The following is a 19,179-nucleotide window of genomic DNA, read 5'->3' on the forward strand; positions in this document are numbered from 1 at the left end:
AACCACTTTTCAGGAAATGAAAAAAAACTAAACTAAAATTTGCAGATCCTAAACGATTAGATCATTTGTTATGGAATCAAAATACTCACATAAGACCACCGTAATTACCGTCAGTCACCTTAACTCATCAAGAATCATAAGTGAGAGTCAATCCTCCATTATGATTCAAGAAGTAATACTTTATACTTCAACCCACTTTTTCTTTTATAATTTTTTTTTGCAAGAAGGAGAGACTTAACTCTTTCAAGAAAATAAAAATAATTCTCAATTAGTTAAAATTCACTTCTACCTCTTCTTTGAATATTTACAGTCGAGCTCTTTACAAAATTTTATATCTAACCAAGTCTACAGTAGGCGATTTGAATTAGACGACTTTGTAAACCACGTTAGACCATTTCTTTTTGTTAGTAAGGTTTATAATATAAATGTATGAATATGTATTCACTATCTTTTTCTATGATTGTTATTATCATATGTACGAAGGTAAAGCAAATTAATTGAGTGGAACTGACAGAAAACACATTATCGACAGAAAAGAAAATATGATTCGTGTGGAACAAAATAGTGACCATTGAAAAAGATAAGTCCACTTAGAAAGTTGATTAAAATGAAACTTTGGATGAGTAGACTTCCACACGAATGGCTTCTGCTACGAGCACGACTCGTGTAAAGTAAATCGTCTGTTTCACTTTCAAGAATGACCGGACAATCCGCCCTTGTAAATTAAAAATGAGAAAATGACAATTTATTTAACTTTGTTTGGAAAAAATTAACATCTTATAAAAGACTTGAAATATAATCATGATTTAACACGCTATAAAGCAAACTATACCATCTTGTGTAAATGTTTAGTGAGTAATATTGCATTGTATAAACCCTTAAGAAACCGTTCTGACTAAAATGGTCTACGCAACTATTACATATGAAATTTTAGGGACATAACTAAGTCATGGACTGAGGACTTTATGCAAAGTGTGTTGTTTTCCCTAAAGGATAAAGGCAGACAGGAAAAGTGTTGCTGAGTTAAAAAAAAAAAAACTATTGAGAAATGTGAAAAGGTGAGCAAAAGAGAGCGCGAAGAATAAAAGTGCAAAGAAGAAAGTTAAGAAACTAAAGCCGCTTTCACATTCCCATTGAGTTGTGGGAATGAAAATACAAACCTCAAAAGAATAAGACATAACTATATGATTTTTTGCCAACAATAATATTATATGATAATAAAATAAAATTTGAATTTTTCTTCTAAGAATCTGAATTTAATTTAAAACAGATTGTTATAGTGGCATCTTTCACTGACAATGAATGCCTCAAATTGTTCCTGTAAACCATGAAGCTAGAAGCTCACAAAAGTATATGAACCTTGATATCCAAACGTTGATTGTTATTTCATAGATTCTGCTTCTTACAAAAACATTTGTTTCTAGCTTTTGATCAAAAACAAAAACATTTGTTAAAGCTTTTCCAACACAAAACTTACTGCTCATTTTGAAAGTTGGTAAAACTTCAAATTTAAAGTATGAGGATGTTCTTCTCCAAAAGAACAACTTCAAACTTAACTCTTAAGTGGAAAAATTTCAATTTTACTACAAGTTTGATACCATTTTCAAATTTATCATTAATAAATTATTATTTTCATAAATACCCTAAATTTGTGATAAAATAACACTAAGCTAATTTTTTAAAATATTTATAGAAAATTTATAAACCCAACCCCTTAATACTAAAACCTTAAACAATAATCACTAAAGCTTAAATCCAAATATTATTATATGTTTGGATTGGTACTTAACTTATGGTATTTCTAACAATTTCTCCTTTTAAAACTGTATATTTTACACTATCTTACTTTTTATTAATAAAAGTTAACAAAAATCATAATTTTTAATTTAGAAATAAAATATATATAGAAATATTAAACACAATATTAATTAGTAATATAATACATTTAATAGCATATTACATGCATTTCGAAATAATAACTGAGTTTTTTATTTTTATTTGGAGATTATAAGCTAAAATTGTTAAAATTTTGTACTTTCGTAGTTGATGAAATAATTTTGTTTTCATATAATTTTTATCTTTTTGTATTTTATCTTTATAATTTGTATTAAATCTGTCTTGTAATATTGGTTTGTATAATATTTTCATTTTACTGTAATTAATATATTAGTATTTTGCATAAGATAAAAATTTTATAAAGACTAAAATGATAACTATAAAAATTAGTAAGATAATTTGAAAATCATATAATTGTACAGTGAAATTTTATATTTGAAGTTGTTTTTGGAGCATGCAAAAATTATCATATTTGAAATTTCAAAATTATTTTTGGAGATGCTCTTAGCTTTTCTCAGGTGGAAAACTCATATTTAGTTTGCATGCTATTTGTTTCATCTATTTCCATGACAAAGCCTAATTTTGTATTGTCTACCCTACAAAAGATACCAGTTCAATGTATGTCAAATCTATGAATATTTACTGGTTGAAAAACCAAAATTGGATATGGGTTTTCCAAAAAGATATCAAAATTTAGGGAAAAAAAAACAAAGAGGTCCAATATGCGCCAATCAAAACTTGGGATGTATATAAATGGGTTGGGCCCCGAAATTTCGGGATCGAAATTAAATCAAAACGACACCTCGTTGAGAAGAAACGACACCTCGTTGAGAAGAAACGACACCTCAAGCCTTCAATATATGGTCAGCACTTAGCAGTACTCACCAGTTACAAAATCAAAGCCATGACAATTTGTCACTACTAATAAAGAGGAATAAATGGAGAAAAACTACTAAATATGTTGCATAAAAAAGAGGATTAAACAAAATCAAGCAAGATTGTGTTTTTTCATGTTGTAATGACTTTATATACCAAATGAGAAAACTATGATCATAAGCAACATAATGTGATGATGAAATTACATTTTGGATGAAATTATGTGAAACCCTAATCAATTATATCTCATCATCCCAAAGTTGTTTGATGGATTTGTAAGGGCTTGTGGTTTGATTAACAAGGAAATCTCCTCTCATGATCTTCCACTCCTCCAATTGGTCAATGAATGATAAGTCTTGGTCAGCCAATTTGATATCTAAGGCTCTCTTGTTTTCTCTCATTCTTTCTCCATTAAAACTTTTCACAATCACACTTGCCCCTTTTGACATTCCCCACCTGAGAGCCACCTTCATTTATAAATAATTGGTTACAATCAGTTAAACATTTTGTTTTCATTTTTGGTTACATTTGCATGTCAAATTATTATGTATATTCAAAAACATAGAAGTTCATAAAAATACGAATTATAAAGGTGATGTCAAAATGAAAAAGTGTTTGAATAAGGCTCTTAGAAATAGGGTAAAGAGCCATAGCAAGTTATGTATATATTTCCGAGTTACCTGAGCTGGAGTGGCATTATGCTTGAGAGCAATTGATTTGATGACAGGGTGTTCAATCACAGCCATTGACCCCCAACGATTCCCTGGCCCACCAAGTGGTGAATATCCACTTACATGGATGTTGTTCGCTTCACACACTTTTCTTAGCTTGCTTTGTCTCCACAATGGATGCATCTCCACCTATACATATATACAGAATCTTAATTATCAAATCTCCCCAAAATTAAGCAAGATTTTTTGGTATTAATGTTTTGTATCCAAACCTGGTTAACAGAAGGAGAGACAGAAGCGAAATCGAGAAGATCATAGATCTTTTTAGAAGAGAAGTTGCTAACACCAATGGATCTACACAAACCCATCTCCAAGCATCTCTCCATGCCTTGCCAAGTTTCTTCAATTCCTACATCTTTCTCAAACTCTTCTTCCTTTGGGACGGGCTCACTCACTCCTGGCTTTAGCTTTATTGGCCAATGCACCAAGTAGTTATCTAGATATTCTAGCCCCATTGTCCTATAAAGTCATTAACAATATGGTCATGAGATTGATCCGTCGGCCATCAAAGTATTGTAGGTGAGTGTTTATGTTTTTCAAGAGAAGCTTACTTGAGAGTTTGTGTGAGGGCAGAGATAGGGTCATGGTGATCACTAGACCATAACTTTGAAGTCACAAAGATATCTTCTCTTTGGACAGTTCCATAGGAGATAACTTGACCTAATGCAGTTCCTAGAGCTTCTTCTGATCCATATATCTTTGCTGTGTCGAAATGTCTATACCCTATCTGTCTCCATTCCAAGAAGTAAGCTTATGAGATATAAGAAGGCACAACATGGATTCTTACAAATCCCTTATTGTTATTGGAATATTTAACATTTGTATGTATTACTTTCTAATTTATTATACATATATATTGATACTTGTAAAGAATTTGTATATAAGGTTATGATTTTGCATAAACATAAATATACTAATAATCATATTTGGTGGTCAAGTGATGAATACTCTACTCTGCGTGAGAAGTGATATACAAGAAAACACACAATATATTATAAGATCATCTGATAAAAAATTTGTAATAATAAAAGTTACTTTTTAGAAGAGAGAAAATGAACCTTGATGGCTTGAAGGACGGCTGAGATGGTACTCTCTCGATCTTTTTGAGGACAATAAGTTCCCATTCCAAGCAATGGAATCGTCTTCCCACACCTGAGCCGTGCTACGTCACTCCTCATCTCTCTCTCTCTCTTTTTTCTTTTTCTTCTCTTCAGGCTCAATGTGTTGCTCTGTGCTGAGTGTTGAGTCTAAGACATGTTTATATAGGCCATTGAAAGGTCAACGTTCTTGATTTATTTTCTTCTTCCTTAAACAATTTCCCTTATGACATCAATTATTAATATATAGAATATGACCTATATATGGAGTATATTATGATAGTTTATTGTATTACATCTTGAAATGTAATATGAATTGGGACTATGGACGTATCGAAGCACGAGAGTTTTCCATGTCTTCTGGGATTTTCTTAGCCTACCCAAATCCATATCTCTCAAACCTCAAGATGATATCTTCCCTCCTCAATAAATTTCCTCATTAGTGTTTCCAAAATATGGTTGTTCTTACATTTTATTTTACAACTTGATTCTATTGCAATTTGCAAACATCACAAGCTAAATAGCTGATTACAGTTCCTCATTGGTGTTTTAGTATTCCTAAATATGGTTGTTCTTGCATTTTATTTTGCAACTTGATTCTATTGGAAACTTTACAAGCTAATTACTTGCCAACTGTTTACACTCATCTGGCTTTTAGATGGAGTAATGGCCTAGCATTATAGTTCCAGAGATCCTTTATAGCGTCACAAGATTCTCTAACTATTTCACAAACGAATGAACGATACTATAGACATGCATGTTTTCCTAATTTTTATCATGGCAGGAAAATATCATTCTAGTATCTGAGACATGTGAAAATCTGATTTTTTTTTGTGATTTTTTACATTTAAGATGTTAATAATATTCAATTATGATTTTCACCCAAAAAAAAATCAATTATGATTGCAATCGCAGTACAAAATTACGAACCTTACCTTTTATACTTACCTTACAAATCAAGAACCAAGATGGAATAATGATGTTTTAATTGTAACTAGATCTCGACCCGCGTAACTGCGCAAGTTTTTGTTTTTATTTATTTTTATATAAATATTTTATTTTCAATTCTAAATTGGTATATATTATAATATATATGTGTCTATCAATTTTTAAAACATAATAAGTTTACTGTATATTTTTTTGATTGAATAGATTATTTCAAACTTTCACATGTTTTGTATCTTCTTCTATTTATATATTTTCGGATTATTATTTCACTATTAAAATCGTAATTATATATAAAGATTAGTAAAAATATTGTTTTGTTGTCATATTCAAAGATATTCTAACATTTCATAAATTTAGAAAGTTTTTTAAAAATATACTTTTCGCTTCATAGATTTATATTATCGAGTAAATAATTAAACATTTAGTTTTTATTTAATTTTTAAAATAAACTATATATTTTAAAATTTGTTTTCATTGGTTTAAAGTAGTAAATATTAATCATTGTTAGATCAAACGATTTTTGTTATTTAAAAAAAAAATCTTTATAATTTTAAAAGTTAACATCGACAAATATTTAAATATTTACCATATAGAGGTATAGTATTACAACATTAAATTATATCTATTTAATTTATATTATCTATAAATCCAATGGATCATCTATTGTTTAAATCTAATTATTGATAACCCAATAAAAATTTCTGGTATGCTTAAAATTTAAATGATAAGATTAAATATTAAATGTAACATAACTTTCTAGGAATAGGTCCATTAGGTCTTTTTAAAAAATCACACATGAATCAAAATTGTGACTTCTGTTTTAATATATAAGATTACCCTTGTTTCAGAAAAAAAAAAGAAAGTTATGTTTTAGTTCATATACAAATTTCTCCCCAATTGTTTTGATGAAAAATGTTTTTATGATTTTTATGTTATTTATTATATGTACACTCAAAGATACGATATAATACGTACAAATATGAAGCATCAGCAGGAACAGATTGTGGTTTTATATTATGAATAGTATATCAATAAAATCTCATCCACATTCGAAGGGGCGTCCTTAGGAAAAATGTAATAGTTTCAATGATAATTAATACAATAATATATTTAGAAAGGGCGGTTTGACATAAGATTACTTGTCAATGATATGATTTGCATAAAATAGTTCATTAGGGAGTGGAAGTCAAATCGAAGGCGACTGCATGCAATCGACGTTGGCTTACTAACCAAATTACATATGAATTAAGCGTTGACAATTAAACTAATTGTCTAATCTCTTAAATGGATAAAACTACTAATCATTTTAAATATGTAAAATTAAATGCAATGGTGGTTCATGTAGTACTTTACAACAGAAGACAGTCATGTTCCTGCTTTTCTAGTGCACCGCCAAAAGATTTCACAAATCTTTTCCATGTGATTTATTATTTTCTTTAGTTATTACAAATTTGCAGTCCTATTAATATAAGTATTTGCTTTGTAAAATAGAATTAAATGTCAACTACCGCTTACTACCACTTTAATTTTATCAGTTTTTCATCAACATTTTGACCTCTCAAGTGTACATTCATTTGATTCCCAAAATGCTTCTCTTCTTTTTAATTTCTTTATACACTTCTTCTCCTACCAATGTGATAATGTTACTCTTTTCGTGACTCATGCTATATGTTGAATAATTATTTTTAAAATAAACCAAAGCAGATTAGATCAACTGTACCTTTCTGTTGGTTGATATTAAAATTATCTTATTTGTGGTTGGAACATAAGTATCGGCATTATAAAATGCATTGTAAATAGTTTGAATTACAATTTTATAGAGAAAATAGGTAAAAAGTCAAATCAAACCATGATTTAAAACTAGTTAATGACTTTTTTCGTTGATAACACAGTATTATTCTCTATAAATTGAAAATTTTATTTTATTAATTTATAAACCACTAATTTTATTGTTCTTTATAAATTAGTTTATAATTTATATGTAGCGAAAAATCCTGATGCAACCAAACTAAACCGGCTTTGAATCCCGTTAGAAAACTATATATAAGTGGTTTGTCATTGTTTAACCGAATCTTTTCACACTAACGAAGACCATTTTAAACTAATGTTCTAAAATTTGGTCTATGCAATGTCCTGACAACAAATTAGCCATAGCCGAAATAATTTTCCTAAACTCCAATTTATATAATTCAAATCAGTTTAAACCGTTTAAAGTTGATCCAAATCAATCTAAAATGGTTTAAATTGATATAAATCTGTTAAGTTAAAAAATACTATTAGTGAAAATCTACAAATGTATCTAGTTTATTTTTATGTGTATGTAAATTTTATAATTCACCAATATTATTTTATAATTAAGCCCAACAACTAAAATATCTAATAAAATGTAAAAATATAAAAATTAATCAATAATTTGTTAGTTCTTAAACCTCGAATAATAATATGTCTATTTGCTAGTCTTCTACAAATCGTCTAGCTAAGGCTTCTAGTTTTTTGAACACTGCTAAATTGTTCATTATTTATTGATCTATTGGTTCGGTTGAGGTATAACATAAGCAAATATCACTTGCTCTGCTTTGTTACTGTCCTCTAGACTGTTGAAACACCATCAATCAACTTTTTCCGAAAAATAACATTGGCATTGTTGAACATTCCTTCTTTCAGCGAAACCATTATAAACTGTTCAATGCAGTCAGTTTTGAGACCAAGATTGAATCTTGAATGGTATGGAGACACTCACTGAGTGTTGTATAGAGAAATGACAATTATCTAAAGAATCTGCCGAGGTCAATCCCATGGAGGTGAATGTCTTGCTCTGCTTTGTAATCAGTGTTCCATAGTTATGGTATCATGTATTGATGTCAAGGAGATGGTTTCATGATGTAACTGAGACTAAGGATTACTAGACTGTTAAACACATGTATATGCTAAAACAAAGTTGTTTCTTATGCTAACATATGTTGTCCCAGACTCCCAGTGATATGAGTAATTTTGCTACAAATACAACTTCATTGCTTTTATCAAAGAAAATAATCTAGATGAAAATAAAGACTTTGGTTTAATCTCCTCAACTAAAAAATATAAGAAGTATAGTTTCACTACAACAAAATGTTGGTTTAATCAAGTCAACGGGAGAGATGTGTAGGCTTGAACCAAAGTGAAAGGGATTATATTTTCCACTAACAGAAAATAAAACAAAATGAAATCTAAGAGTCGGCGATGGTGACCTCAACCTCAACACCAGGTTCAATGGTGATGGAAGAGATTTGCTTGACCACATCAGGAGAGCTGAAAAGATCAATCACTCATTGGTTCCTGCTTAAAAAAACAATAGTGAAGAGTTTAAGCAATGTCAAGAACCTAAAGCAATGAGCTTATTCTCATGTTCTAATATCTAAGTGTAATAAACACATGCATATAAATATACCTTCACCACAAGGAGCTTTACGGGTAGTGATCTTAAGAACCTTGGTGGGCATTCTCACTTGTCCCTTTGTTCTCAGTCTCTTGTCTTTAGCTCCACGTACCAAATCAGCACACACTAATAACACATTTAGACCCAAATCATCCATTTGTAATCAATTCTTTTTTTTTTTTTGTTCAACCCATTTGTAATCAATTCAAATAAAGCTACAAGCCTGACTTCGTTGGCTTCATTGCATAAGCCATCTTTTCAACCTCTTCTTCTTCTTCTGCAAGTAACAGAAAGCTACAAGTTTAACTTGCTCCTATTAGTGAAAAGTTAAAGCCTTATTCACTGGATTGTGAGGCCTAATCACTACAAGAGTTTAGTTAGACCTAAACCTAAAGCAATAAAGTTATAGCCCACTTAACTGGGCCTAAGGCAGTGTACATTATAGAAACACAAAGTAAAGTTCAAGAAATAAAATACATATATTAAAAAATATTTGATTATAATTACTTTTCTAATTAAAATGATTTTAAAATAGTATGTTTTTTGAAAAATAGAAGAACGAACAACAACAAATTTAAAAGACGAGCAATATTATTACTACCGGGGACCCCCGCACACATTAATTAACCTCGGAAACTCCAACGGAGCCCAACGGCTACTTTCTCCAAACGGCTACTTCTCAGTTTGCAACGGCTCTCTGCTTTCATAATTTCCCTTTATAATCTGTGTGAGAGAGAGAGAGAACTTCAGTCCACATCAAAGTAGCTACACATACACATACGGAGAACGTTGGCGACGGCTAGTGAAGTAAACGGCGAGTCTGATGAGTGCAAGAAGCTTTTAATTACTTCTTTGAGGATGAAGACAAGATGATGAGGTATGTCAAAGGTGCCTTTTGGTGAGGTACATTATCCATTTTTCTCTTTACAGAATTTTATAAAACCATATGATTTATACAAACTGTTTTTGTTTTTTGTCAAAGCTTTGTTTTCAAAATTTTAAAAGTTTTAAGGGGAAACTATTGATTACTTGACTGATAATGGAAGAAGCTTATGTGAAACTAGTGAAAACAAAATAGAACATGTCTCCTGTCGTTGTGATCGTTAGAGATGATAATGTTTCATTTGCCTCTTGACACTTACCATCACTTTGTTATTCTAAATCAAATCTTGTAATAAATTGTTTCTCCTTCCGTATATATATTTATTTTATTTTTTTTAATCGATCTTGAAATAAAACGTTTTTCCCTCTCGTATTTCCTTAAAGATACCTTCTTACTGTTTTTTTATTGTTCGTTGGTTATTTTGCTTGTTTTAATTTATTGTTGTGTTTTTTTGTCTTTGATAATTGGTGGAGGGAATGAGAAGTCTGCTAGTGGGGAAAAGATGCAACAGAGAGATACCGCAACCATCTTCCACGGATGTTCGATATGCCAGACAGACAGTATGATCCGACAAAGAATTTGTAGAGGGAGTGACTCAGATTGTACAGATGCTTGAAACAGAAAAAGAGTGATGGAACTATGTGTACGTGATTAGCGTCTTTTGTTTGCTTAGTGTCTTGAGAATGTTACTAATTACGACGGAGAGAACAAAAATAAAAAGAATTATCTGTTTTTATCAGTCTCATCTCGAATATTCTCTCTTGTGTCTGTCTTCTCAGTGTGTTGTGTTTTATCAGTGTGTAATTCCTTTGTTCCCAAACTTGTAGACTGTTTTCTCAAATTGATTTTGTTTAGATTATGCTTGTATCCTTATTTTGATACTTGTGTTCTTGAGTTTCTTGAAATATGACGTTTTTTTGGTGTGTTTAACGTAAGTATAGAACCCATATTCAGAAATAGTTATAGTCTTTGTTTATATATTTCACAAAACTAAAGAAAGTTACACCGGGTGATAATAAATAAACATATTTCATATAAAATTTATAATTAGTAGTTATATGTAACCATTAAGCATGAGCCTCAATTAAATTATATGTAGAGGCATTTGGATTCACACACGTTTGAGGATGGATGGATCTTTAGGTGTTTGTATTTTGAGGCCAAGAGTAGATGGAACATGGAGAAGAAGAGGAAGACGCATTCATAAAGGCCATTGTTGCTTGCTCTTCGGAGAGATGATGATGAAAGGTTTCATATTATCAGATGGATCTTTAATGTTAACTTCTTCCTCTTCTTGGCTCATGATTAGCTGAGAAGCAACTAACTTGTCAAGAGTTTGCCAATCCATCATATGGTCATTATGATCATCATTGAGTAGTAATCCTGATTTATGATGATGATTATCAGTCTTTGTATTCATCATAATCATATGATCATCATCATTAGTAATAATAAGACCATGATCATCTCCTTGCATTAGTGTAGTTGGTGCTTCGTTGATCGTGCTAAGTACAGCACCATATGGGTCATTGTCATTATGATGTAATGATGAAGAGGAGCCTTGGATTAAAATTCTTGGACTCTCTAAATCAGATAGATGGTAGTAACTACCATTAAGAAACCAAGTCAAACCATGTATTAAATTAATTTATGATTTCTCGTTAATAGCGAAGTAACGAGATTCTTTTCAGTTTCCTCTTTCAAATAGTTTTAAAGAAACCCAAACAATAATTCTTTTCAACTAAAAAAAAAGAAACATTTGTTACAAAACAAACAGAACCGAATATCTCTTCACATCAAAAGAAAAACTCTAAGACAAAAAGCTAAACCTTAAGGAAGCTTTCGACCAAAATTATGGGCAACTGATACAGTAATGAAACATTTAGCTTGCAAAATCTGAATAGTGATGGATTCTTAATTATCTAATGATTCGATTGAGGTATAAGCAGAGATCGATCACTTGGTCTGCTTTGTTACTGTCCTCTGGACTGTTGAAACTCCATCAACAGATAATTAAGTATCCATCACTATGGTTTAGCTTCGTCATTGAACTGTCCGGAACAGAACATCGTCATTGTTGAACATTCCTTCTTTCAACGAGACCACTATCAACTGCTCAATCAATGCAGAGACAGTTTTGAGACCAAAGTTGAGGGAAATGAGCTTCAAGGAGACCACTATCAACTATTTTTGTATATATTTCTCTGTTGGCATGGCAAATTTAGCCCACTTAACTGGGTCTAAGTCAATTCAGTTATAGCCCACTTATATTGAATAATAAATTTATATTTACATAATTGAATGATAAATTTATATCTATATTATTATTTGAGAAATGAATTTGTTTATTTGTCATGATTTCCTTGATTTTAGATAATTTTTGCTTATTTGTCATGTTTTAATTAAGTTTAAGTTCAGTCATTAATTTATCAATAGTTTTTAGTTGAGTCAATAATTTATTAGTTTAAATAATATAACTATAAAATATGTAATTAGATATATAATTATTTTAATTTTTCTTATTTGTCATGTTTTTATTAGGTTTTAGCTTAGTCATTAATTTATTATTAGGTTTTAGTTGAGTCATTAATTTATTAATTTAAATGATATAACTATACACTTCGTAACTAGATATATAATTAATTTAATTTTTCTTATTTGTTATGTTCTCCATGATTTAAGTTAATTTTGCTAATTTGTCATATTTTATTAAGTTTTAGCTATTCATTAATTTATTATTATTTTTAGCTAATCATTAATTCATTAATTTAAGTAATATAACAATTTTAAGATTTGTAATTAGATATATATATATATATATATATTTTTTTAAAAATTGTAACAAATTATTCTGACTTATGATCAATTCTTATTATTCTGTTTTAAAATCATATTTGTTACTGAATAATTTTAAATCATATTTGTTACTAGATGTGGAATATAATCTATCTTTTAATATAGTTTATATGGGTGTTTTTCAAAACCAACCCATATTTTCAAGTCAAATCCAAAACCAACCCTTTTTTTTTTGTCCATACTATTCATCAATAAAATTTCCATACTATCCTTATGTTTTTGAATTATTCACAAAATTGCCATTTTTATTTATTTTTTTATTAATTTCGAAATTAACAAAAAATCAAATACACCCTAACCATTTCTTCTTATTTACAAAAATGCCATCATCATCAATTTTTCCAACCACCATGAACCACCATTTTTGAGCTCTAAAGCTCTAGAATTCAATTTTCAACCACTTTTTTTCTCATTATAACCCAAAAAACTTCATTTTCTCTCATCTCCTCTACATTTCCATCTAAAAAACTCTCATAACTATCATTTTCATAATCACAAACTTCATATTTTCGAGTTTCTTCATTAGTGAATCGTTAAAGATGCTTCTTTTTGCTCATATTTGGAGTTTGGACGGTTGAAAAGGTTGGAAACAAGCTTTACACATGAAAAATGTAACTATTTACATGGTTTTCGTTCTTTTTCAGATCTGTGTCGCGACGGTAGACTGTTTTGTATGTCTACGCCTCCGTGGAGACTTACGATGCAGTCTATTTGTCAACGCACGGGTTAGTTTTGCAATTGAGCAGACAAATTTTTTTTCTAACGCAGACTTCCCCAGTAGTCTCCGTCTTTACCTTTGACAACAAAAATAAAACTTTCGGTAGACTTACTAAGACGTCTACCTAAAAGAGGTTAGTTTTTCATTTGACCGAACTTTTGACTTTTCAAAATAGACTTCAACGGAAGTCTACAAAATGTAGACTGCCAACAAAGTCTATAAAAGGTCAGTTTTGCATTTGACCAAAACTTTGACTTCGTGGAATAGGTTAGTTTTGTGTTTGACCAAAAAGTTTAAAAAGCAATCAAAAATTTATTAAATTGTAGACTTCATATGCAGTCTTCTTATCTTAAAAAAAAAATGTAGACTGCGTATAAAGTCTACTTTTTTATTTTGGTCAAATGCAAAACCAACCCGTCGGATTTGAGAGTAGACTTCACAAGAAGTCTACACACCCGTAGACGTTCATTTTAATCTACTGATTTGAAGTCAAACTTGGTCAATTGCAAAACTAACCTCTTTCAAAAAAATTCAAACATGTAGACTGCATATGAAGTCTAGTTCTGAAAGTCAAATCTTGGATGAATTCTGGTCAATTGCAAAAAGTAACCTTTTTAAATTGTAGACTGAAATGAAAGTCTACATGTACAAAATTACAACTTTTATTCAACTATAGAAAGCAACCCGTAAAATGGTCAATTGCAAAAACCAACCCAAAGAGTAGACCTATTTGACAGTCTACGTCTGTAAACTGAAAAGAACGTCAACATCTTCAGAGACTAAATATTAAGTCTTCATAGAAAAATCTATAAAAATGTGAATTTGTGTATTATTCATTAAATTTTTTCTAGTTTTTTTGTTTGACAGTGTGTGTTAGTTAATCCTAATGGGTTTGAGTGATTTTGAAAATAATTTTTTTTTTATAATTATGAAGGTATAATTCATTTGATTTGACAATGTTGTTAGCTAATAATTGTAGACGTATTTCTAAGTCTTCGTTTATAGTTTTGCTAGTAAGGCTGAGCTTGTTTCAAAGCTGAAGTCGGTGACTGTGGAATATAATTTTACATTTTCAGCATATAAGACAACAAAAACTCTGTATGTGGCTAAGTGTCGTGTTCAAGGATGTGGTTGGAAACTTAGAGCGAGTGTGAAGTATGGGCCAAAGACATTTTGGGTGACAAAATATTCGAAAAAGATGAAGAATCGGAAAGGTTGAAGAATGTTCCTTGTGCATGATGGCTGTACACATGGTAAACTTCTTGAAATGACACAAGAAGATTATGATCTGGACAACAAAATTGAGAAGATGGTGCTAACCTATTCCTTACCAAACATCATTTAAAACAAATGACTCCGAATAGGAATATACTCCTCTTATGCCTGTCACGAATAATCGACAAGTACGGAACTTGATCGAGTTATCTAAGACACACTTTGTACGCCTTTGTGTATCAAGCCTGCGCCAATACACTAAAAAAATTTGGATTGACTATATGTTAAATAATAAGTGTAGACGTTTTTGTAAATCTACAAATGTAGACTGCAGTTGAAGTCTACGTCGTAAATTCTATTAAAAGTGTATTTGTGTATTATTCATCATATTTTTTCATGATTTAATTATTTTACAGTGTATGTTAGTAAAATTTTAATGGTCTTGGATGAATTTCACAATTTAATGTGTTATAATTATACACTTGATACTTATTGCAAATTGTTTTGATTAGTATTATTCTTGAAAATTTTTGGGAAAATTTTGTATAGATTTTCTTCTTCTCACATGTGTGTTAGTTATTATTTTAGCTTATGGTGGTTTTACTTGTTTGGTTGGTTAGATCTTGTGAAAAAATTGATATCTAACAAAAAATTAATAATATCATACAAGTGAAAACAACTAAAAATGAATACAATGTTTATAGATTATGCATTAAAAAATTATTTAAAAATTAATATTTTATTATGAAAGTTATTACAGAGCAATATATTAAAAAGTATTCTTGAGTATGTTTGATTTTTCATAATCTTGATGCTTCAAATAAAGTCTTGGAAAAAGTACCTGCCAAATAAGATAGAGTTATGAGAAAAACATAAGATAAAAAATAAAATCATATTTTAGTAGACTTTTTATTAAGTCTACGTAAAGTTATTGTTTAGTAGACTTTAGTTGAAGTCTACACTAATGGAAAATTTTCATATTTAAAAGTGTGCATTTAGAAAATTTGAAAATACTTTGTTCTGGAAAATATTTCAAAAATGGTTTTTTGTCATCCTTGTAACAAAGCAAAAAGATAATGTATGAATCTATAAATTTAGTTCATTATAAACACAAAATATCTTATAATGAATATATGGAAAGCTTACATTTTTGGGAAGATGATTTGAAAATATTGGAAGAGAATACCTGCAAAATAAAATAAAATTTTAAAAAATAAGATAAAAATTAAAATCATATTTGAGTAAACTTCTAATGAAATTTGCTTAAAATTCAAGGCTAGTAGACTTCATTTGAAGTCTACCAGCCGTAAGTTTTAAGTAGATTTCAAATGAAGTCTACTCTATCAAAAAAAATAGATCTGAAAAATAATACATTAAAAATATGAAATAAGTTTAAATCTAAAAAACTTTTAAAAATATGATTTAATAGACAAAATAGTTATAAATTAAAGACATATTAATATGAATTTTAATATGTAACTTTATTTGAATATAAATACTAGAACACATATTTTAAATCTATAGATGTAAACCTTACATTTCTAGGAGGAGAAGAGAACAACTATGGAAGAAAATACCTGCAAAATAAGATAAAATTATTAAAAAACATAGAAAAAAAATTAAAGTCATATTTTTGTAGACTTCCAATGAAGTCTGCTTAAACTTTATGGTTTAGTAAACTTCATATGAAGTCTGCAAGCTTTAGTAAACTTCTTTAGAAGTCTACACTGTCTGATAATTTTCAGATCTGAAAAAATCTATATATTTTGAAATGTGAAAATAATTTTAAATCTGAAAATACTTTACATAATATAATTTATAAGGTAAACTAGTAGCAAATTAATGTAGAGAGCTTGATCTATAAATTTATTTGAATATAAACATGTAAATACATATTTAAAATCTATTAATCTAAAACTTACATTTTTAGAGGAGATGATGAAATCCATGAGTGATAATACCTACCAAAAAAAGATAATATTGTGAGAAATAAACATAAAATACACATTTAAAATCTATAGATCTAAAACTTACATTTTTTAAAGGAGAAGATGAAAACCATGAATCATAATATCTAAAATGACAAGATAATATTGTGAGAAAGACTTGAGAAAATTTTAGAGAGAAAGAAGATAATGAGAGAGATTTAGAAACAATTGAGAGAATTTTAGAGAGAAGAGAGAAAGTTTTAGAGAGAAGGGAGAGAGTTTTAAGAACTTGTGCAGCCACTTTAGAGAGAGATTGAATAAATTTTGTTTATATAGGGAGACAAAAATGTAACTAGGTTAAAATTTACGATACTGTAGACTTCGTTTGAAGTCTACTAAAATTAAAATTTTGGAGTAGATCTTACTATAACATAGTAGACCTTTTTGGAAGTCTACTATAATAATTTAATTATTGTTGTTTATTCTTTATTATTTTAATAATTTTAATATATGATTTATTAAATTTATTTCTTTATTTTTTAATAGTTATAGTATATGATTTCACTTTTTTATTCTTAAGGAACTTAACTTAGTTTAAATATAATGATTTTTTGTAAAACAAATTGAAAAATATAGACTGAAAAAGACGTCTTCAGATAAATAGACTTTATTGTAGGTCTACGAAACCCTAAACCACAAATATCAAACCCTAAATGTTTTGCTTGATAATCAAAAAGTCTCATTTATACAAAATATAAACTACTAAACATTAATATGCAGATTTAAGTTAATAAAACAAAAAAAAAACAAAATCTAAAATCTAACCCTATGAAATCAACTACTAAAAGACATAACATGTTAGAACCTTTTGTTTCTAAACTATGAACATAGTCTAGCACATGATAACCAAATTAGTATATATTCTTCAAAATTGTTCGATTATATGAAATTTTAATTTATTTACTTCATATTATCCATTATATTGATGATTAATTAAAAATATCACAATAATTATTTTTATACATTTTCAAAATTAAATTAGTAGACCAAATTAGAGTGTAGACTACAAAACAAGTCTATAAAGTAGACTTCGTAGGAAGTCTATATATATGTAGACTTCTTTTATTACGTGTAGACTTCCAAAGGATAGAAACGTAAAATACATTTATGTTTTTTGTTTGGTCATAAGGGTGAAATAGTACTTTCACTACTCCTTTAGGTTGGTTTTGCATTTGACTGAAAGTGGGGTACACTTTTACATTTGACTTGAATATTTGGGTTGGTTTTAGCAAATGTCCCAGTTTATATAGCTTAATGATAGTATAGATAATGTGTAAGTGATATTTATCTTAGTCTATGTCGTATTATAGTTACAATAGTATGTAAATGCTAATTCATAGAATTATGATGTCGACTATATCTTAGTATCCATATTAATAATCTATTATTATAATTTGCCGACTCTATGCTATGATTGTATATATTCTCATCATATGTTTGATGGGAAATATACACAAAACTTACAAAACTTCATCTTTAAATAATATAAAATACCTCAAACATTTTTTTTTTTGAAAAAGAAGCCTCTTTCACTTTTTCTTATTGGAGATATTGAGTCGGCTAAATATTTCTATAAAATTAGAGTAAAGGTGTTGATACTTTAGAAACATGAAAAAGTACAAAATTTGTTTCAACTAGATTGGTGTTGGTTGATACCATCGTAAATTAATTTATTTCATTATTGATTCACATTAATTATATGATTTGGTGTTAGTCAATTATTTTAAAATTTAATTTTTAGGGAACTAGGGACTCATGCTTCTATTGATAAATATTCTTTGTGAAAATCGCATTTTAAAAACTCACAGTATCACTTTCTAACACTTTAAACACTGAACTTTTTTTACTAGCACTTTAAACTTTCAAATTGACATTTTTATCATAATAAACATCCAAAAACGTTTTCCTGTTTATAGATGACCAGTACTATTTATTTTACAGGTCAAAATAATGACGTGTCAGTTTTTTTTTAATACAGAAAAATTCGAATGAAATTGGAAAAAATTGTAAGAAATTCAAAACAAAACTAAAAAATCTAAAAATTAAAACTAAAATTTCAAACTTAAAAATAAATAAAATATTAAAATTATTAAAATTCAAAAATAAGATCTAAAATTAAAATGTCAAATTAAAAAAAAAGAAAAGAAAATTTTACAAATTCTAAAAATTCTAACTAAGAGCTAAAATATTAAAAAAAAAATTTGAAAATTTTCTTTATTTATTTGTATTTTTATATTTAGAGCATAAGAGTCTTTTGCATCTTTAATGAAACATTTTGGTTATTTTCTTTCTTAGAAAATATTTTTGGGACAAAGCTCAAAATAATCTATTTGAGAGAATTATTAGCCCTGCGTGTAGCCACCATCAATTAACATGGGGTGAAATTGGCGACCCCCGAGATGCTTTATGCGATGTGTACTTAGGCGCTAGTCGGGTTATGTAAGGTGTTAGGATATCCGAATTATCAAAAAAAAGTTTTTGATGGTAGCAAGTTTTGATATATTGTTTTTGATGGTGACAAGGTTTGATATCAACATAAATGACAGTCATTTTCATTGGATGGAATTTTAAAATTAATATAATTTTTTTGGTTAAATATTTACAATTTTAATTTTT

General features: G+C 28.7%; 1 protein-coding gene and 1 long non-coding RNA gene across 2 annotated transcripts; one reads left to right on the plus strand and one right to left on the minus strand.

Annotated features, from left to right (window-relative positions):
• Positions 1-2,783: 2,783 nt before the first annotated feature.
• On the minus strand, positions 2,784-4,735 carry LOC111207852 (non-functional NADPH-dependent codeinone reductase 2-like). Its single transcript, XM_022706267.2, has 5 exons — positions 4,502-4,735; positions 3,995-4,170; positions 3,656-3,902; positions 3,393-3,572; positions 2,784-3,179 (listed from the first exon to the last, which is right to left on the minus strand). Exons 1-5 carry the CDS (start codon positions 4,619-4,621, stop codon positions 2,952-2,954), a joined length of 951 nt encoding a protein of 316 aa, XP_022561988.2. The 5' UTR covers positions 4,622-4,735; the 3' UTR covers positions 2,784-2,951.
• Positions 4,736-6,230: 1,495 nt separating this feature from the next.
• LOC125601725 lies at positions 6,231-10,716 on the plus strand. The gene is made up of 2 exons (XR_007334385.1): positions 6,231-9,780; positions 10,260-10,716. It is a non-coding gene; the product is annotated as an uncharacterized LOC125601725 (long non-coding RNA).
• The last annotated feature ends 8,463 nt before the right edge of the window (positions 10,717-19,179 follow it).

This window comes from Brassica napus, unplaced genomic scaffold (assembly GCF_020379485.1).
Source record: "Brassica napus cultivar Da-Ae unplaced genomic scaffold, Da-Ae ScsIHWf_2634;HRSCAF=3386, whole genome shotgun sequence".
In the NCBI taxonomy this organism is placed as follows: domain Eukaryota; kingdom Viridiplantae; phylum Streptophyta; class Magnoliopsida; order Brassicales; family Brassicaceae; genus Brassica; species Brassica napus.

Bases quoted from the DNA above. Each gene is read 5' to 3' on its own strand.
- LOC111207852 (XM_022706267.2), bottom strand. From the start codon at position 4,621: ATGAGGAGTGACGTAGCACGGCTCAGGTGTGGGAAGACGATTCCATTG. The intron at 3,573-3,655 runs GTTTGGATACAA...ATATATGTATAG, and splicing joins TCTCTCCTTCTGTTAACCAG to GTGGAGATGCATCCATTGTG. The intron at 3,180-3,392 runs GTAACTCGGAAA...TTATAAATGAAG, and splicing joins ATAATGCCACTCCAGCTCAG to GTGGCTCTCAGGTGGGGAAT.